This window comes from Bombus terrestris, chromosome 8 (assembly GCF_910591885.1).
Source record: "Bombus terrestris chromosome 8, iyBomTerr1.2, whole genome shotgun sequence".
In the NCBI taxonomy this organism is placed as follows: Eukaryota; Metazoa; Arthropoda; class Insecta; order Hymenoptera; family Apidae; genus Bombus; species Bombus terrestris.
The window spans coordinates 9,272,644-9,294,536 of record NC_063276.1 but is presented as its reverse complement, the minus strand read 5'-3'; the positions used below and the strand labels follow the sequence as shown (position 1 = coordinate 9,294,536).

The following is a 21,893-nucleotide window of genomic DNA, read 5'->3' as shown; positions in this document are numbered from 1 at the left end:
GTTCGAATCGAATGTCCAAACAAGTTACGTGTCCTGGCACGAGCAACATTTTGGTCGCCTGAAAATGTGGTAACTTTCAGGTTACCTGAAATATTAGTGCACCCTCGATTATATCTCAATTTCCGTATTGAGAATAATGCGACTGGGGATATACGATTGGCCAGTTTCCCTTCGGCTCGACGAGAAATATGTGAGTACTATAGATTTCTTATGAAGGTAGTAGAGTTATTTCAACGTGTAATACTCCATGGGATACATTTTATTATATCATTTTTATTTTTAGTTGAACAATTAGTAGAATTAACTTCATTTTATCCTGTTTTTTATTTCGGACTCCAGCGATTTATTATGTTTCATCTCTACCCTTTTGTTAGTCTTGTAAATGTATCTTGTAATGTATGGTGTGTAAAAATAGAACCATGCTTGTATCTGTATTCAATACTATTTTTATGCCATAATAATTTTTACGTATCTCTTAATTCGCAATTTAATCCGTAATTGCTGAAGGATCGTGACTACCCAATTTATGAAAGGACAGACCATGAGATTTATTCCACGGACTCCGCTACTTGAATCTTTGAGGGACATTGCTATATATTTTCTTATTTATTCTTTTCTTATTCTTATCTCTTTTCTTATTCTTCATATTTTCTTAATTAGGGATTCATAATATACTGTTTCACGTATTCTCTAATTTTCTTCTTGAACTTGATCCAATTTCAAAGGGTCAATTCATCGAATTATTAACACGAATTTGGATTAGCTGAATTTTTCAAAAATATCAAAATTCCTCCAGAAGCATTGATAATTTCTGCAATAAACAAGTCGCATAGTCCATTCAAGAAAATTTCTTCAGTTTCTTCGACAAGTTTTCCTTAATAATTTTCCCCAATATTCCATAATTTTTCTCGTATTCTTCTAATTTTTACCAATTTTTAAACTTTTTCCTAACTTTTCGTAAAATTTCTTAATTTCTCCTTCAATTTTCCGTAGAATATTTATATATAGCCTGCTTAACATTATATACAGTCTACTACAATGATCCTTCTCTAATTTTATCCCGTACAGCAGTAAAACAATTTTCTGATTCTATCAATGTTATCTAAGAAATGTTATCTAAGAAACTATTATCTAAATGTATAATCATTTTAATCGTTCGGTTGCCGACAAAATCATCCGAAACGGAAGATTAAAGGGAAAGAACAGGTAACGTGAATGATTACGTAATATTATTTCATCGATAGAATGGAATGGTAGTACGACCGGTAGGGTGTTATCCTCTAAGCTCAATTAACAGTTAAGCTCAATTTGAAACGCGACTCTGGTTTTGTAGCGTAGCCAGCGTGTGACGCTAGTTGAATCGTCGACGTTGTCGACGACGACTCCGATCTGTCCGTCCATCTATTCCTGGCAGTGTGCTACTCGCCTTCGTCAGGCTCCTTTCTAGTTGACGAGCTACCACGATTGTCCTGTCCGTGTACTTCCGTCTGGAGCTACCATCACGGAAGTCCTGGATGCATCTATTTGAAAAGTGTAACACAAAATGATCAAACATTATAAGGACGTATCGTAATCTGTCAATAGAGTAAAACGTGTGTAAAAAACAATGAAAGAAATTGTGATGTGGACTTTGTATCGTCTCAGTGTGTGGAAAAGTACTCCGAAATGAAATATCCAAAATTCTGCTCCTATTCTCGCTTTTAAATTAATTTCACACCTTGATTGAAATTTTAAATAAATATAAATAATTAAACATTTAAATAAGAATTATTGAAATTATCGTTCGATCGGTGTGAAACGCGCGGTGGTAGAAATTTGTCAGGTAACAGGAAGTAATGGGATCGAAGGTATGTAAGGTTGATGGGACTTGCTGAGGATCGAGATGTGGTGATCGTGGTTTCAGCTCAAGAGGATAAGTTGGTATTGTGTGGCAATTGGCTATTCGACAGAGTCTTATTTGTTGGCAATTAAGGCGCAAAAGGCCGCTCATCGAAAGTCAGGGAGCAGTCATAAAAATAAATCAAACCTAGCGAGAAAACTGGGTTGATCAATCGCATTCTGCTGTGTCTTCAAAAATTGGCAAACTATCAGTAACATAGTTTCATTCTGTATAGAAATGTTCGTAAAAAATTTCTCCAAGACATAGACCTTGAAGAACATCGTATTTCATACGTTGTTGACATAAAGCGTTTAAAATGTCTACAAATTTATTGCGGCACAAATAACACGATTTCAAATTAACTAGAGTAGAGAAAATTATAAGTACGTTTCGTTTAAATAGTATGATTTGCAAAAATTGAATGAAAAATGATTATAGTTAGATCTTTCGGTAGATTCTAGATATTTATATATATATGTATCTTGGAATTTTCATGTTATAATTAGAAGATCAGTGGAATTTCAGACTAAATTCAATTCCATGTAACTCGAAGTACATTTTTTTCGCTGTCAGAAAATTTCCAATTTCTTAGTAAACATTTTGGCCGTTTGCTCAAACGCGTAATAACTTTGATGTCGACGATCAAGAACCTTTAATACGAAATTTGGATCTCGTTGTCAATCGACAACTGTTTTAAAAAGTTGTTGCTGAATGTTTTGCATACTCTTCTTTAAAATTCATGCTGAGGTCAAGCTTTTCACAGACAGTGTATATTTTCGAAACATGCAATAGCATAAAAAAATAAACCCGATTCGAAGGAACACGAAGTCGACTCAGTTTGCTAAAACTTTACACAAATTCTCATTTTCTACAGTTTTCAAAATTTCCGAAGTTTCTCTGGAAAACCTTTGCAATTAAAGATTGTCTTAAAATTTCCACTAGCATTGGGGAACAAAAGTTATTCACAGTTCGGCGAAACTAGCGCGATTCGATTTACCAGAACGCTTTACATGAATTCTCATTCGTTTCTGCTTTAAAAATTGTTAAAATTTCTCTGAAAAATCTTTGGAATTAACGATAACATTCCACCAACGTTAGCAACAAAAATTATTCGCGATTTGGCGAAACGAGCGCGATTCGATTTATCAAAACGGTTTACGCGAATTCTTATTCATTTCTGCGTTCAAAATTGTTAACATTTCCCTGAAAAATCTTTGTAATTAACGATAATTCGTAACATTCCACCAACATTAGATAGCAATAAAAATCATTCATGGCCCAGCAAAACGTCCTAGAAGCATCCGTTTCCGAAATTAATTCCTGTTCCCGTAGCAAAATAAATCCGGCTGGTACGTGGGCGGTCGAATTTAGACGAACTTGCATAATGCATCGTGAAAATCGGGCCTGGCCACGAAGGACGGGAACGTCGACGTCGGCGTCGTAGGCTATCTACGCGTGCCTCCTCCGGTCAATGAGCTAATTGCCGTGGTATATCAATTTTCATTGGGCGCAATTGTGCGAACACACGAATACGCATTGTGGTTGCACTTGTCCCGTGGGTCGCCTCAAACAGGATACGGCATAGTTTCCCTTTGTGCAGATTCATTGTCTTGTTTTCGCGTTTTCCATTGGTCAGCCAGTTAACCGAGCGACCAATGAGTACGCCAGATCTTCAGTATTTAAATTGCCGCGGTGCACGGCGTAGAGAAATGGGCGAAAAAAATGTGAGACCGCGAGCAAATGTCGTGCATCTTTGTTCCGTTTCAGATTGAATTGTAATTTGAATGGGAAAGGAAATTGCTCTTCCTTTTTATTTAATGATTGGCATCAGTCGATGACCTCTTGGATTCGTTCTGTGGTCCCAAGAAAATTTTAATCGTATTAATCGAATTTATATTATCTAGATATGTTGAAATTTTCTTGTAACTGCGTAACGTTATAATTAAACTGCGGATTTTTATGTAAATTTGTATTCTTACAAACACGATTAGAAACGTAGAAACAAAATAGAGCGCTACTTCACCCTCTAAATATCGTCCTTTACCTGTATATATTTAATTGGATCTTGAGATACAAAGAGTCAAAAGTATTCGTATAGTTGATTTACTGTAGAGATAAAAACAGAAGTATTACCTATGTTATTAAATATATTCAAATATATTTAACTGCATATTATACACAGATATTTAATCCGCAAATAGCATATAATATCATCAATCAATAGCATGTAAGTCAGTAAGACAAATATCATTCCCGCTCTAAGGTTTGATCAAGCCAAAAGGGCCAATGTTAGGCGAACCACAAAACGCGTACAAATAAATGGAATCTCATTGTCAGAGTCAATCGGTCTTGGCAACCACTAGTATGCGACGATGTTAAAGGCTATGGCCCAGTTTTTCTGATTCTCAGTGAGTCGCTGGTCCAAACGGATTTTCTATCTTTCTCTTATATTCCTCCGTTTCATTGGATATAATCAGTTTCAAAGAGACTCTTCTCTGTTTAAGCCAACGACGAAGTACCTTGGTCGATTTACCAAGTCTTTTTACTACATTGGAGAAGAAGTTAGATAATTCAATTTGATGATTGAAAAAGATTTTGCAACTGTCACGATGAACGATTCTTTGTGAGTATGAAAGGGGAAACAACTATTTTGGTCAGAAGTCGTCGCGTTGACGACGTTCTTTTCAAGAGGTCGATCGAGAGGAACGCGCTAAAAAAAGAGTAACCTTAGAAATTTGTCTGCTACAAGACGAGCAGAACGAATGATTTACAAGTGATGCTTACGCAATGGAAAATCCAGAAAAATGTGGAATATAAGTGGTATCAGAGTAGATTCTGCGTTACCGGATTACGGACTGAGAATGATGAGGTGAAGATTAAATATAAACTTAGCGAAAAACTCCTGATAAAAAATTATTAACTCTCCGTGGTAGAAACATTTTTTTGTTTATCGCATTATAAATGGTTAATTTTAAGGTAATTATGCTCGAAACAATATCAATAACTTTCTGTAAATAATAAATTTAATTGCCTGGCAATGATCCATCGAAGATTAAATATAAATTAAGTTGAAAGTTTGTAATATCGAATCATTAAATATGAATTAGTTGAACTAAACATATGGAACAATTTCTTGGAATAACTTTCTTGGACTGAAATTTAATAAATAGTTATATAATAGCCCTTTATAAAAAATAGATTTGATTGGATAAAATTATAATTAAAATGGTATCTGGAAGATTAAGTAGAAATCTTATAAAATAAAAAAATAAAAAAATTTCAGAGGCTGAAAGATTCTGATATTCACTTTTTGCGTATGAATCAGTTCTAAAGATATGGAACGGTTTATTGGAATAAGTTACTTGAAATAAAACTAAAAATATATGAAGTCTTCTATAAGTAACTCCATTTGATTATACAGACGGCTTATTGAAGAATAAATATAAATTAACTGCGTTAAATATAAAAGTATTAAAAAAATATGAAACATTTATTGAAATGAGATTAGATTTTATGATTGATGATGAACAGTTTCATAAAGAATTCATCGAGATTTCATAGAACATAGATAGAAAGTTCATGAATGATACATTTAGAAGTTACAAATAACAATAAATTATGTATAGACTGAGATTTAAATTCAAGGCGACCATCGTTATTCAGCACAAGTTTTAATTATTCTTTTGTCTGGTCATACCACTTCCGAACCGCTTTCTGAACAGGAAGGTGCATTTGTAACTCTCCATTTCGCTGAGTAATTAATTAAATGGACAAATTTAGCCGCCCTACATACTGAAATTAGGTCAATGCCGTGAGAAACATCACAGGGTTTCTCCATAAATTTCATCATATACCATTGGTAACTAAAACTAATATCTAAATTAATCTTTGATTTCGAAACCAAACTGCAGGTATGCAGTTAATCTCCAAAAATTTGTAAATCAAGATTTATTTTAAGACCACTAGATTGAAATAAAACTATCTATCTATCTGTTTAGTTAATTTCCAGCGAATAATCGAATTTTTTTATACCGACTTCGAAAGAATGGGAAGGAAGCTATCTCAATTCAATGAGTACATATTTTTTTTTTATTTTATCGTTTATAATACTTATTTCTATTACTATTTACTCGTCCTATGTTTGCAAAATCTTCCAAAGGCAAGGAGATAATACAAATTCTGTGCTTCGAAGTCTTCGTTAATGTTCGTTAATGTTGCACAATTTTGTTTTTCAAGTAATTAATTTTGTCAATATATGTTATGCTGTTTATTTATCTCAGCCATTTAGCAAGTATTGATAAATTCACTAAATTCGGATTTGCAAAATCTTCTAAACACAAAAAAGCCATTGATATTCCATTATCTATACTTCTATATTATCTTTGCCTTTCTTCAAACAACGTCTACGTTCTCGTAAGTTGGACTAGATACTCCTCTTCAATTATGCATACTGCATAAGCGCGCCCGAATAAATATACGTAGCACCGATAACAAAGGTCGTGGTCGTCGAAGTTCATCATCGGCCAACAATGTACTAGTATACGCTACGATTCTTGCTTTTTAGAGCAGTTCGATACTCGTCGTGTGAGCAGCACTTTCGAAACTTTGCCGATCCTCGAGCATCCGTATCGACCCTCCTATTTTACCAAAGTCATCTCAACCCAAAATGGAATAGTAAATATTTCTTCATTCTTCGAGCATTTACATATAATTATTAGACTGCAGACTTTTACGCAATTTCATATTTTCATTTCATTGAAGAAATTGAATCTAAATTGGAGCCTACTAAATATCATAACAGATTTATTATTAAAAATTTAAGAAGCTTGTGTCTTACATTACGACTGGACATTAGGATGTTACAAGATTGCAAGATTTTCAGAACTTACATATTAACAAATTTTCGTTATAAATTATAACGTACTGTAACGTCACAAGAATTTTATAATATATCGAATATTTTATATATTTTTGTATGTACTGTATAGGTCTGCACTTTCAAATTCCCTGTAAATGCATACATATCCGTAGTCTCTTTATAATATTCATCTGTACCTTATCCCAATCTGTACGTGATTATAAATCTGTACCATCTGTACAGCGAGTGGTTATTCTAATTCAAAGATGAAAGTGTCAATAAGAGGAAGTGAGGTCTCGATCGAGTGTCAATGTATAAACTATATTGTTCTTGGCTGACAGTTTGTTCGTTCTTTCGAAATCGTGTTTCGACATCGTTTAAGAGGAAACCTTGACAGTTACTCGTGGCAATGAATGAAAGATTTTCTTCGAACAGATGGTGCACAGAAAGCTCGGACGAATCGATGTTTACATCAGATGTTGAATGTATAAAAGTGTAGCATGTCGTGATACGTGATATTGGTTTTGTTCTTTGAAAGTCATCTAGAAGTGAAGTTTAACGAGATGAGATAGTATAGTGCTGAAAAATAAGAAAATGGTGAGCACCAATCCACCCCTGGGGGTGGCCACGCTGAATCGAGGAAGGAACACTTTCCGTGGCGTGCCTAAAGCGGAAATCGAGCGCAGAACCAATACTCTGCTCCAGGCTATGACGGTGAGTCTATTCGGTGAAGATTTCGGTTTGTTGATAGAAATATTAAATACGATGGTGATATGTCATACGTATTGAAAATTTTATGGTTGATATGATATAATGTATCATACAAATTTCATAATGCTTGACAGTAGAATTACTAACTTGATATACTAAAAAAATATATCACACATAGATAATTATAATAAAAGTGGTGTAATACAAATAAATAGGTACATAAGTATAATTTCATGTCAACAAAGGTCAACGCTAATCTTATATAATATATTTTTATATCAATTAGCGAAATGTGAAATCCACGCTAATTTGCAACAAACAACTTTCAATTATGAAAAACTTGCAACTTGCAACGAGGATCTGTAAACTTGTACAAGTCTCGCAATTTTGAAGCAATAAGAAGCTTTATATTTTGCAAAGTTTACAACGTTGCAAATCTTCCTATAAATTTTATTGCATAATATATTTGTTAAATTAAACAGCTGGATTTTAAATTCATTACGTAAAAAGAGAAATAATTTTCTCTGCATGTAAAAAGAAAAATGGTGAAAATAAAGTGGTTTTGAACTTATGCGCAGTTCATTACTTAACTATATCTGAATATTTGAAGGTGCTACTAATAAAAAGTAAACAAAATTGTTCACACAATACGTATCTGTTCGTTGCCAATCATTTGCTCGATTGAAGCATGTGTTTAATGCTCCGGCTGAAGAACTTTGAACTGTGAATATATCGTATCACGAGCGATGCTTCGACAAACGACTAGCAGCTAAAATCTCCTCGCTGTCTCTTATCAATGCGTCTTGTGACTAGCAGATGGTACAATTATGTGTGACGTAAATCGATTGCACATTGTTCTTACATTATTTAATTATCAACATTTGTAAATCAATTGAAGGTTATTTGCAGATGTTTACTATGCGTTTGAGAAGTAATTGCCCTTCTATTTACAGAACTAAGTAAATACTTGTGTAACTTATTAATTTATTTTTTACAAAAGATTCGATAGAAATGTGTCCCATTTTATTAGATTGTGTAATATGTACTTTCATTCACGCATCGGTGCTATGTTTTGTGGAATATTATAGATAATATTATATTACATATGTCAGCCGCAATGGACAATGATGTATGAAGTGATGAAGAATGTCTATAATTATGCCATTTAGTGACAGTAATAGAGAGACAACGAATATTATCAATGTTTAGTAAAAGAACTTTTTATTATTGTTACATACAATGATTATACTACGAGGGAAGAAGTTACATTTTATCTTTTTGCACCGAGTATTTAGATATTAAAATATTATGTCCCGCCCAGCCCTTTGTTAATAGTTATATCTTTGACCTTAGTTTAGAACGTTTGATATTACTATAGATTGAGGAGCTCTATGCTGCTTTGGTGTTCATGACCCAACACCAAGTCGGTTACGACGTTTCTAAAGAGTGTGAATTGGAAACTCTGTTGAACTACCTTCAAAATGCGTTCAAAGTCGACAACGACATGCACGAGAGAGTTTTGCACGAGACGAAAAACATGGAGGTAAGAATTTCGTTGCCAATTCCAATTCCACGTGTCAATATTTCAACAAATTATAAAATTGTAAGTCACTTATTTATAATTTATATAGCCACCGGAAATGCATTTGAACGTCGAAGTGATTGAAGCCAAAGAACTTGTGTCAAAAGATTCTAATGGTAAAAGCGATCCTTTCTGCGCCCTTTACCTCGAATCTGCTCCCACGAGGAGATACAACACTGCCGTGAAAACATCCACACTGAGCCCAGTGTGGGAGGAACATTTTGAACTGTGAGTTGACAGACATATGTTTGTAAAGCGAAGTTTGAGAAAATGTTGTTTGACAAGAATCACGCTTTTTTTCGTTATATGAATCGTCCAGAAGGCATACATTGGAAGAGTAGAGAAATAATGATATTACGAATATCATTTATTAAAATTTACCTTAATTTACCCATTTATTAAAAATACTAGAAATTTACAATTATTCATTCCATTTTTTATGATAATTAATCTTGCAGATATACGTGATTTCTTTTTTGAGAAGTTGGACGTTAATCATGTACTGTAATAATTAATTTAATATTAGGATTATCTAATATATATTACATTATTATCATTATTCTCATGAGTAAATAATCAAATATTTGTAATAGTGCTGAATTTTAATTCATAGGCCAATAAAGTATAAAATATTAAGGTGAAATGTAATATAAGGTATTAGATTCTATTAGATTAAATTTCGGAACTCTGATGCATAAATTGTAATATAACTTCAATCATGATTTCTTGTAGCCCTCTAGAAGACCCAGAAAACGACGTACTGTATCTAGAAGTGTGGTAAGTTCATAACGAAGACTGTAATTGGAGTAAAATTTATTAACAGCATATTTAGATATTATCTTTTTATTCCTCGATTTAAAGGGACTTTGACGCTGCTGAAACAGTTCCTGAGAAAATGAGTAAAGTAAAAGATGTGAAGGGTGTTCGAGGACTGGTAAAACTAGCGAAGGAAATTGCTGTTACTGCCACTACTGGTTGCCATGATAACGAATTTATCGGTCGTTGTAGGATACCTTTGAAGGTACATAAAATAATCAAACATCCCTGTCATTATTTAACTTCTACTCTCAGTTTGCTTAAATTCATCCTCTGATTTGTCACTAAAAATCTAGTTTAACTATCAGTAGTCTAGAGCCCTAAATATATAGGAGTTTTATTTACTTTCTTTTTTAAATCAGAAACTACTCGCTAAAAAAATGTTAACTAGAATTCAGATCGTAAGAAGCTTTTAATCTTCATTTAATCACCGATAAAGAACTATTTCGTTTCACAGAACTATTACATTCCTTAAAAGATTCTTCAGATAATTTACATTAAAGTCTATTACAAATGAATTTTTCATAACATATCAATTCTTATTAGTGCATTAACAAACTATGAATCTACTAAGATTGATTTCTCGTTCAATATCAGGACATACCAACAACAGGCCATACAATGTGGTATTCCCTTGAGAAGAAAAACAAATCAAAAAGACGTGGTGTAGTGAAACTAAGACTGGCCTTCAGCGCCGAGCACAATGCACAGGTGGCCGCACAAGAGTACAGACACCTAATCAGGGTGCTATTGTTATACGAAATAGAGACCCAGAAAATAGAGAAATACTGTTGGTGCGGTCGATGGTCAGCGCCAGCGGAAGTTCTTCTTCTTCAGCACAGTGCTCAACGTGGTTTACTAGCCAGAAACGTGACGCTAGCTCAATGGATAGAATATTCAAGAATCCATCAAGAACATCCGTTAAACTTTATTGTTTTCAATAAATTAGCAATCGACCTTCTGAGGCCCATGGAGAATGGTCTTTTCTCGGTAGACGAAACAAGATTATTTTGGGACGCCACGAAGAAGTTGTTATACTCATGTCTGAACAGTATTCGCAAGATCAGGAGGCTCACGATTGGAGACAAGAACGCCATGACACAGTTGTCCGCGATTTTGGGGTGATTATTAATAAACTATGTGAATCCTAAGTACAGAATTTCCGTGTTAGCTGGTCGTAGTTTGGGATCGTATCTGATCAACTATCAAGGAAAATAGAATTCTAGATAATTGGTGTATTTCGTTTGCATTGAACGTAAATAAAGTAGAGATTCAGTTCAAAAATTTTAGAATAGTTGCTATATTAGCTGCAAATTGAAAAAAGTTTAATACATAATCTACGTTAAACGTTAAAATTTTACTAGAAATAAAAGATGCTCTAAGATTATTAACCAGAACCTTACGTAATATCTCACGTAATACTTCACGTAGAATCGATTCAAAATCTGTAAAAACAATTCTTACAGAATATTCGTTTATACAAAGAGATTAAATTTATACTTTATTATCACAATCTAAAAGAGAATTTTAAAAGCTTTAATTAATATGATTTTAAGAAATGAAATCATCAGATAATCTAAGAAATTACAAGCGTGTACTAATCTAAAGAATGAGAAGTTAAGTTAAACATAGAAATCAAATACTTTAAGAGAATAGCAATGATCAGCTAGCAAAGACATTACTGTATTTGTGTTTGAAAGTTTATGGAAACAATCAATATTTGAGGTTTTCAAAGCGAATTTTTCTGTTTCGTTAGAATTCTGTCGTCGATTTCGTCCCTTAAAGTGCCTGAAGACATTAATCTATTCCCTGCAAAAATGTATCCCTGGTTTCCAGACCCTGACGAGACACTAAGTGTCCTTCAAGCTTTAGAGTACACTGTTGAACAGGGTGGTATCGAATGGTGAGCGTTTGTACAATCTTAGGAAAACATTGAAACTTATAAATAGCGAACTAAATAATTACACATTTTATTCCTATGGTATTTTAGGTTTGACCATATATTGAATAATAATTTCCCGGAAAATGAATCGGACGAAGATGCGCTGAAATATCACATCAAAGTGATTCAACTTGTTAGAGCAGATTTACAAAATGCTATTGATAATTACGATAAGCTGTTTATCAAGTGAGAATTAAAAATCTTTTAGACAGAATTTAAGCACGATGTTGAATATTGTTTGAAATTAATTTCATTGTAATTTCAGACGAATTAATTTTCCTTATGCAAGATGTCTGTACATGATGTACGAGAAGAGGATCAGTGATATATGTATGATTGTTATAGAGGATGTCTGCGGCAGGTTGAAGAGAATTGAAATTGAAAACGCCGATGTGGAATTAAATCTGGGAACGACTTTATTCGAGTTGTATCTTGCGTTGCAGAGATACGTTATGTAAGTCGTTATAATTTTTTAGCTGCCAATATTCTAATATTCAGAAGTAACTATAAAATATAATTTTTTTTAGTCTTGGTCAAGTGCTATGCGCCGAAGGACAGCTGGAAGGGATGAAAGTACAGACTTACTACAACTGGTTCAGGGCTGGTGTGGCACATTGGCTCGATATAGCGGTGTACAAGGCCCTGAAACGAATAGACAGAGCCGTGGAGTTTGACACGTTGCAAGCAGTCGATAACTCCGTTCAATACAGCTCAAGTGCCGTGGATACATTAACGATATTCTACCAAATCAAAGTCTTTTGGACACAACTCGCATGGCCAGACACGGAAGGCTCCTACACTTTCATTGCCAAAATTATAGACGTAAGTCCATAAATAACGACTTTTTGATCGAAAAATTTTCGAATATTTATTTCTTATTTTACTACATACGTGCACATCTTAAGATCCAGATATAATCCAAAATTCATATAAAATTGTACTGGCAGTTCTAGCTCTAACTTTTTAATATTACCTATGTTCGTGAGAAGTGATTCGAACTTTGTCTTTCTTATTACGGAATAAAAATTTCATAGTAATTCTACTATGGAAAATACATTTAATACCTATACACGTAATATACCATAGATCTGCAGACTCTTTTCTTAGAAAACTCCTAAATTGTATGAATTAATTGTATCTTAGTATAGCTATTAATGAAAGAAAAGTACAAACTTTGAAAATATTTCTATTTCCTGAAAAATATATCGCATTACATATTTTTAGGATATCTGCAAATGTTCTATCGCATACGCAGATAAAATGGCAAAGAAAGCGGAATTGACCACAGAATTGGAACAGTTGTCAGAAAGTAGCGTGTACGAAAGGAGGTTCTCCGTATCAACAGCGTGGTGTTTCGCGATCAATAATATCGATTACATTAGAACGTCAATTGCGCCATTAGCCAACGATCTAGGACTTCAGAACATCGTGGATGAGCTAGCAGAAAAGAAAACCCAAGAAGACGCAGACAGATGTAAACAGACGCTTCAGCTGATCATCGATAATGCCACTGACACTGTTAAAAACAAGATTATAGAACTTTTACAAGTTGTCGCGGATAAGATGTCTCCTGCCATGAACAGGTAACTATAGCAAACTTTTCACATTTTATGTAATCCCAATTATCGAAACTTATAGGATAAACGGTTCATAGGTTCGATAATTTTTCTCTCTGTCTATTATTTTACGTTCCATACATATTTTACGTCCATAGTTCACGTTCATATAATTTAATTAAAAAAATTTAACTAAAATTTAAATGAGATTCTACTGTATTTAATTTCTCATTAATTGTCACCTTTATAATTTGAATAAAGGTATCTCATGGAGGGGGCAGAGTTGATAGACACGACCAGTAATACCATGGATCGACTTCTACAATATCTTGATAGTAACTTGTCGACGTTGCACGATCATCTTAATGAAGACAATTTTGAGAGGATCTTGCATGTTATTTGGGACACGCTATCGGAAAGCTTATATCAATTAGTACATAATAATCTAGAGGTACTAGAAACTATTCTTCGTCTTTCTTTTATTATTTTCTCCAGCTATTTTTCCCTCTTTAAACAATTTTACTCTTATATAAATGACAAGAAAATGGTTTTTAGTAATTTGCGTATCGAAAAAGTATGAAAGCTAAAAATCTTTACATTACAGAGAAGAAGGCCACCATCGTTTTATTCGAACCTCCATCGCACTCTGCATACCCTCATTCGATATTTTAACGTTGGAGCTGACGAGACAGCGAACGTGAAAGTTCTGGAAAAGATCGAACACCTTCTGGAGCTCCACGGCCTGGAGACAGCTGATCTGATACATCGTTACCATCAGGAACGAATAAAGGAACAGAACGAGTTGGAAGAATCCGAGTACGGACAGATCACCGTGAAGGCGCAGTTCGTGGATAATTCATTGAACATTCAGATATTGAACGCGAGGAAATTACGACCGGTCGACAGTAACGGTAAGAGAAGAAAAATTGACATTATTTTCTAAAGAACATTTGAATTCGAAATTACAATCTAAGGCATGAATGCTAAAAATATGATTTTAGGCGAGACACAATTTATTATACACTTTTTAATTTCTACGGGTGGTTCTGATGAAGCGAAAAGTGCGATTATTTTTGGAATTGATAGAATACGAAAAAGTTTAATTTGAAACTTAAATATTGTTTCTACTATACGACATCTTTTTACAAATATTTTAGCAAATCAATTGTCACATATATATCATATAAAATGTATAAAAATATTGAATGATTTATTCATAGAAAAGTTAATGTTATAGATAATTGTTACCGATGACATATTCATTATCTATAGACGGAATATATAGAAAACTATAATGTGCATTTAAAAATTACAAAGCAAACGTAATTAATTCATGAAAAATTCTTTACTGTAATATTTATAACTTGCTATCTACAAAAGTAACTGTACATAGGTGAAGTACCTTTTATTTCTTTATTTAGTTAGAAAAAGAAATTTATTAAGAGAATTTCTTTCAGAAATTTTGCAAAACCGTTTAATTAAAAAATGATAATCGCATCAGTCTTTTTATGAGCATCACTCAATACGTTATACTGAACCATCAAAGAGAAGCAGAATTGCACACGTCTATAGACAAAACGCAAAGCTCCATCATCAACGTAAATTGAACTTAGATTTTCATTTTGTAGCTCGTTAACGTTTATTTGTTTCACTGTAAATCGGTTACGGGAATGAGCGGGTGGTTCGCGACAAAGAGAATGACCTTTTCTTTCGATTTTGTAGGCGATTTGGTAGGCAAGGTGTCTACTCTCAAGCACAAGCTTCATACAAAATCTAAACAAAGACTGAAAGAAGGGAAGACAAGTATGTAAACCGTGGATGTCAAATAAAGAAATAAAAAAGAAACACGCTCTTCCTCATCACTGTTAAAATTAGAATCTCTCATGCCTGCCCTCGCGACAATTAGACTTTCAGATTTGCATGAACACGGCTGACCAACATTTATATTACATTTTCTGTTACTATGTATTTGTAGCTAGAGAATGTACGAGTATTTTAGCATATCGAATAACTTCCCTAAGTTAGAAACATGGAATTGATCACGAGTGATACAAACTTCTATAAGGTTCCAAATATAACAAATAATATAAAAGTTATTTAATGAATGTTTAACCGTTGTAAAATGTGTGTTCTTTCGTTTGTTATGTCATATTAAATTGCTGCATAAGTTCCGTGTATGTTCATCAGAGTAGATTTACAAATTCGATTTACGACATTTATCCGCGTAAATGTCACCTTATATCTTTATTTTATAAATACTATTTTATAAATACGAAACACCATTCTCATAAAATGATTTTATCGTAAATTGTCTATTTGAAACTGTTTTTCTTGTCAACTTGTCTTCTTATTTTCAGAAACCGATATTACTTTGTCATCAACCTAATAAAAATCCTTCTGAGTGGATGATTATTGACGGATCTGAATAGACTAGTGAGAATAGTTTGTCGATTTACATAGCGATATTATATTTATTATAACATCGATAGCGTGTTTATATGAACGGAATGACGAAGAAAATTTATGCAGCAATTTAATATATTAAATGTTGTTGACACTGTGGAACCTCATAGACAAAAGACCCATCAAGAATACAGACAGTCACCTTTCATCGTGCATGAGCCTATATCGGGGTCTTTCTGGTGTTTCGAAAGAACAGCTTGAAAATATTGTTCTGTCTCTATCTTCCAGGTAGTTGCGATTCATATGTGAAGGTAAAGCTACTTCCGGAGGAAAAGTTCGCCGACGTAAAATTGCCTAAAACGCATGTGCAAAAGGAAAACCTATATCCGCTGTACGACGAAATTTTTAACATGTGAGTAATAGTCAACCTTTTTTTCGATAGAGAATAGATCGTTGTAAACATTATATGTAAATATTATATTATATCTACCCATAATAGATGTATGTATAATACGTAGAAATATTAAGAGAATTGAATACATAAACAAGATATAGATTGTGGATGAAAATATATAAACATAGAAGAGTTGATCCTCTATGCAAAAATAAATCAAAAGTATAAAATTAAATTTCTTCATCCGTAGCTTATTTTTCAAGAATATCGATTTTGAGAATCTTACTTACATAGATGATATAGGATTTGTCGAAAGACAGGAACAAGATAATTTTATAACATTTCAAAAACACCATATTATTATTTTCCAAAATGTTATTCATTTCAACAATTTCCGATTTAACTAATGTAAATACTTTCAGACCTCTAACAAGCGAACAAAGAGCCACAGAAAACGCAATCGTAGTTTTCGAACTAAAGGACAAAGATTTTCTTCGATCGAGATTCATGGCAGAGGCTTTCCTACCATTCAGCGAAATTCCTGAAACGGGACCAGATCGAGGAATCGAGTCTCTCGACCAAATTCACTTGAATCTTTCACGTCCTACAAGGAAAAGTAGGTTTTCTTTACTTTTCCTCTAATCCTAACTAACTAATTGCCTTTATCTAATCTACTTTTATCTCTTACATTTTGATTATTGTTTTATGTTCAGGTACGGACGTAATTCAAGCATTAGAACACAGAAAGGGAGACAATCAGGCGACAGAGTTCTTATCGAAGCTTAGTTCTAAGGCTGAACGAAAATAATCGTTATCACTCGTAGGAAAAGCGATTGAAATTATTTTTTATGTCATATGACAACGAAGCAACGTTCCGAATATCTAACTGATGTTACTAAATGAATAAAAATGAAGGAATTGTTAATTTTACGAGATACGTAATTTAAATCAGTACGTGAATCGTTAAATTGTTTTATTACTAAAGTTTAAGACTATTTTACATCGTCACTATTTTTGTAATTAATTTATCTCAAACCATTTCACAAGAAAACTCGATACGTAATAAGCATTTCTTAAAATCTTTAACATCAGACATATAAAGTTACTTAAAGGATTTCTGTTATTTTAAATATTACATTAATAGCTACAAATTTTGTAATTTATTAAAATCAATATTTTTAATTGTTCATGAATCGATGCGTTGATCATTTTATCATATAAAATTATATAAATTAGCTAGTCCACGAGGAACAGAATGCAAAGAAATAATGAACTATTTTTATAAAGTTTTCATAAGTATAGGTACGCTGTTTTTAACAGCTAATACCCATTTTTAGGCTGTGTATCGCTTCGAATATCAAACATCAAATGTATTTTTCTTCGCGAAACACGAAACATCGCATTTCAAGACTAGGAAAACTGTAAGGCTGAGTAAGTACTACTTACGAGCAACATTGCTATTTATCATTAAGTCCAAAATACGCGTAATTGCAATAAATACGAATCAAAAGAGTTTCTGACAAGAAAGCTATCGAATAAGAAAAAATCATTGTTTGTAACATACGTGTAGATAGAATTGCTGCTATGAATCGAAAACATATGTTTTATACGATGTTGTTTACGATGTATGTATAACGAAAGTATATGTTTTATCTAGTATTATTATCTTTGTCGAATCGATCAATTCAGAAGGAAATCGCGGCCGAGAAATTTGTTATCGAGAGATTCTGAGTACTCTTTGTTTATCAAACTATGCTTCATGACATTATGTAGAATATCACGAAGTTTACAAAATATTATATAAAATGAAACTTTTTCAACATTTTTTATTATGCGTTATTCAAATTTGGGGAAATTAATTATGTTATTAGTTCAGGAAGTTATTTTATTCACAGAATAGACAAAGAGTAATCATAATATCATTGTTCTAAATATTATCTACATTTGTACGCGAAACAATTCGAAGTAATGAACGAATGTAATGAACGTTGAATAAATTATTAAAACATATTAACACGAGCATTGTTATTTTCATGCTTAAAAATTCTATAATACCCGATTAATTTCTCGAATTGTAACAAGTTATTATTAAATTCATCTGTTATTTACGAAAGGAATTCCACGCTATGCGCGTGGTTAATGTTTTCTCGTTTCTCGTTCCTGTCTGCGTGGAATGCGTTCTGTTTAAAATTACATGCACTTTATTCAGTTTGAGTACTCGGCAACGCAGTTGGAATCGATTATTCTCTTGAATTCCGTTTGCAGAAATGTTAAAATTTCATTAGTTGCACTACAGAGGTCTACTATATCATCCGCTGCTCATAAAGATCACAACAAAGATCGCCAATATTAAATATGTTCATCCCAATCTTTTAGAAATATTCTCCAGTTTCTTATATAATTCGTATTCTAATTAAAAATATTTATTTTCTTTGTATCAATGTTTTAAATTTCATTAAAATAAAATTTTTTCACGTTCTTTTCCATTTTAGTTTAGTTTGTAATGGATGATTTTAAATTCATTTAAATAATAAATTTAATCAGAATGATTTATTTTATTTCGCTCATTATCTTCGAGTCTTTCAAAATACAAAATTTCATGTTCTTTCTAAAAAATTTTATTTGATAATGAATAAGTTGTCGTTATCATAGAAGATACATATATTTCTATTTATCAATCGAGTTAAGTGATAGGTTTATTTAAAATCATGATACGATTGTGTGTCTATTGTGAATAGATTGATTGCGGTTTTCTTTTCAGTACACAATTCAATTTTTATCTTACCACTTCGCGATCACGTTACCGATACTGATGTTCAGGAAATAGGCTAGTACCACAATGCGTCATCATCGAAGACTGGAAGAGGGAGCTGAAATATCGAAAACGAACTTTACTCGAGATTATACCATTTTTTGTTACGTTAATCTTAATTTTATCTTGTATAACTTTTCTTTCAAACATATCACATGGAGAATTTATTTTATGATAAAATGGTTTTAATGAAAAATGTTAAATGTTAACTAAATATTCCTTATGTATTCAATGGTTATATATATATATATATATATATATAATATCTGAAATTTTAAATGATTCTTTAATATTTTTTAATAAATACATAAAAATTCCGTAAACACAACATTATCAAAAGATATAGATAAAGTAATTTATTTATTGTTCTGTCACAATACAGAAATTTGTTAAGAGTAATAGATATTTCAGGAATATAAAAGGAATTCCTGCGATTGAAAAAAGAATTAAGAATTAAATGATTGTGAAGTTTATCATAATGCTATAAACATGTCAATATTTTCGAACTTTAGAAAATCGCAAGGTATAGGATGTGACGGAAAAGATATTTAAGCATATTGAAGATATTTAAGCAATATTAAGAAGATATTTAAGCAATATTCGATATTGTGAAACAGAATTCAATAATGTAGATTGCCTGAGAAAAGATTACAAATGTGATATATTGCGCTAACACAATGTAGACGGTTAATGGGTCAAATGACAAGATTTAACGATCATGAATAAATGTATGACCTCCCTTAGCGATAACTAACCCAGTGTTATTTTTCCAAACAAGAATCATGTTGAAAACCCAATATTGCGTGGCAAATGCGTGTAACTCGGATTACTTAATTGACTCTATTTCGTAACACGTTATCTCGTTATCATGGCCCTTTGCGTTGATGATTCAGTGGCGTGCAGAAAGTCATCTACGTAACTCTCACAGCTACAAGTGCACGCAATGCGAACTAATATTGCAATTTTCTATTATAGCTCCATTTCCCCTTCTCCTTTTTATCTTTTCTATACATATGTATCACAGAAAACGAAAAGAGAAAAAAAAGAAGATACGAAGTCTATAGGGGAGGACGATGATAGGTCATACACCTTCTATCTTTTAATGCACATAATTTTAAAATTCAATACACTATGTGTATGTATACCTATCTCAATGAGTTTCATATTATCCAAACTATATTTCCATTTATCCTAGGATTAAATATGTGCTTTTGTTATCCGTCTATTCTTGAGCATATTAAAAATATCGATAGTAGTCTTGCCAAGTGACATAAAAATTAGAAAATCGACAGACTTATCGTGTCTTTCGCGTGTGATCTTTAGACGTATAATATCTAAAGGTTCCATTCCAATCGAAATGTTACAGAAAATGGATATGACAATTTTATTAATAGGATACTCTGCAAAAATATATAACGCGGAATATGCTCAGAGGATCGGGTACACGTTAATAGAAGTAAAATGAGGTTTGCCTTTTGGCGTATTAATTAAAATACGCAAACAAAGGTTCCCCTTAATGATCACGTCGATAGCATAGACACTGTGCCTCATTCGAACTGCGACGCTGGACCCCAGTAATTGCATATAATGAAATCTATGGCATCGTTTTAAAGAAAGATCGGAAAAACTGTTTAAAATTCAAATGAATGCAGCCCGCCGCGGTCAATGCAAACAGAGCGCAATAACCGGCGCTCACTTTTCGATCGAGTTTCGGAAGTTTTATGCGGGAGGCAACGATGGCTCTCCGCTTTAATTGCCTTACAATTGATTTCATATTACTCCGATTGAGTTTGCTCCCTGCCGGTACTACGATTACGTTCCGAAAGGAGCATCCCTCAAAAGTTACGAAATTAGATATCATTCGGTTTCGTGACCAAGCAAATTGTGTAAATAATAAAATCTTCAGTGAAAAGAAGGAAGCTTGCGGGATTACTTTATGTATATATGTGTATATATAGGCAAAGTACGTATGAGCATACACTGAATAAATTTTGAATACATCACAATATGGAAGTACATGTCACATCATCGTACCTTGTTTTGTGCACTTTGTATTTTTAAACAAAAATCAAACGATAATTGTCTGAATTTAGCAATTGGAAAAATTACAAATAATGTAGTTTAATACAGAAATGATCAGTAATCATGAGGCGGAAGGAAATTCCTTTCTATTGTTGTAATAATCTACGGTTGCAATATAGATAGGATATCTTTAAAAGAATAGTGAAAAATTATGGAATTTATCCTTGAGACCAGATATCGATAGATTTTTATTTAATCCAGTAACTACAAACTGATATAAAGGAAAAACAGTAAAATGAAGAATTTCAAAGGAGTAACGTAATAATTTAGGATCAAACTTCAAAAAATTTCAAAGAAAAAAATCTTAACGTTATCAAGGAATTGAGACAGTTTTAAAAAATAATATGTAATAGATAATAAAATATTTTTATATTAGAATGATCTAGTATCTGAAGAATTTACGAAAAATTAAGAAAAATTGTCCTAGAAAACAATAAATTATGTTATTTGTTAATAAATATTATTAGGATAAAAATATTTTAAATATTTCAAAGCATAAAATAACATAGTAAATCGCTTTAGATTTCCTCCTAATATTTTTATTCTGACATTAAGGTAATGTACAGATCTGTGAATCTGTGAACACAATCACAAACAAACATAAAAGGATAAAACTGCGCCGTTATATAAGGGATACGAGGTACATACTTTACATAAATATCATTATTAATAACTCAAGACGAAACTCCGCGCCACGTTAACTTTCCGCCCCTGTCCATGACTCGACGATGCACCGGATACTTTCTTGTCTCGATGTTTATTAAAATTTTCGGTGCACCGCCGGAGACGAAGGACCCTTTTTGTCATGCATAACCTCGCCCATGGCTCAAAGGGAAGCTTCTAAAAACGAAGATCGTG

At 32.7% G+C, this 21,893-nt stretch overlaps 1 protein-coding gene across 9 annotated transcripts in view; it reads left to right on the top strand.

Moving 5' to 3' along the window:
- The window catches only part of LOC100645167 (protein unc-13 homolog 4B), a 36,464-nt gene extending 18,313 nt beyond the window's left edge, over positions 1 to 18,151 (top strand). For 4 of the 9 annotated variants that reach the window (XM_012311330.3, XM_012311331.3, XM_012311335.3 and 1 more), the window contains 16 exons: positions 8,827 to 8,991; positions 9,080 to 9,258; positions 9,763 to 9,807; positions 9,892 to 10,051; positions 10,444 to 10,967; positions 11,603 to 11,749; positions 11,837 to 11,974; positions 12,054 to 12,242; positions 12,316 to 12,610; positions 13,013 to 13,371; positions 13,606 to 13,795; positions 13,949 to 14,255; positions 15,067 to 15,147; positions 16,036 to 16,159; positions 16,564 to 16,757; positions 16,855 to 18,151. In XM_012311330.3, the coding sequence (XP_012166720.3) occupies positions 8,827 to 8,991; positions 9,080 to 9,258; positions 9,763 to 9,807; positions 9,892 to 10,051; positions 10,444 to 10,967; positions 11,603 to 11,749; positions 11,837 to 11,974; positions 12,054 to 12,242; positions 12,316 to 12,610; positions 13,013 to 13,371; positions 13,606 to 13,795; positions 13,949 to 14,255; positions 15,067 to 15,147; positions 16,036 to 16,159; positions 16,564 to 16,757; positions 16,855 to 16,949 (3,192 nt within the window). In that variant the 3' untranslated portion in view covers positions 16,950 to 18,151. Of the gene's footprint in view, positions 1 to 1,333; positions 1,848 to 4,874; positions 6,554 to 6,867; positions 7,452 to 8,826; positions 8,992 to 9,079; positions 9,259 to 9,762; positions 9,808 to 9,891; positions 10,052 to 10,443; positions 10,968 to 11,602; positions 11,750 to 11,836; positions 11,975 to 12,053; positions 12,243 to 12,315; positions 12,611 to 13,012; positions 13,372 to 13,605; positions 13,796 to 13,948; positions 14,256 to 15,066; positions 15,148 to 16,035; positions 16,160 to 16,563; positions 16,758 to 16,854 lie in introns of those variants that run through there. The other 5 variants (XM_012311339.3, XM_012311337.3, XM_048408224.1 and 2 more) reach the window with 5 other exon arrangements.
- Positions 18,152 to 21,893: the final 3,742 nt, after the last annotated feature.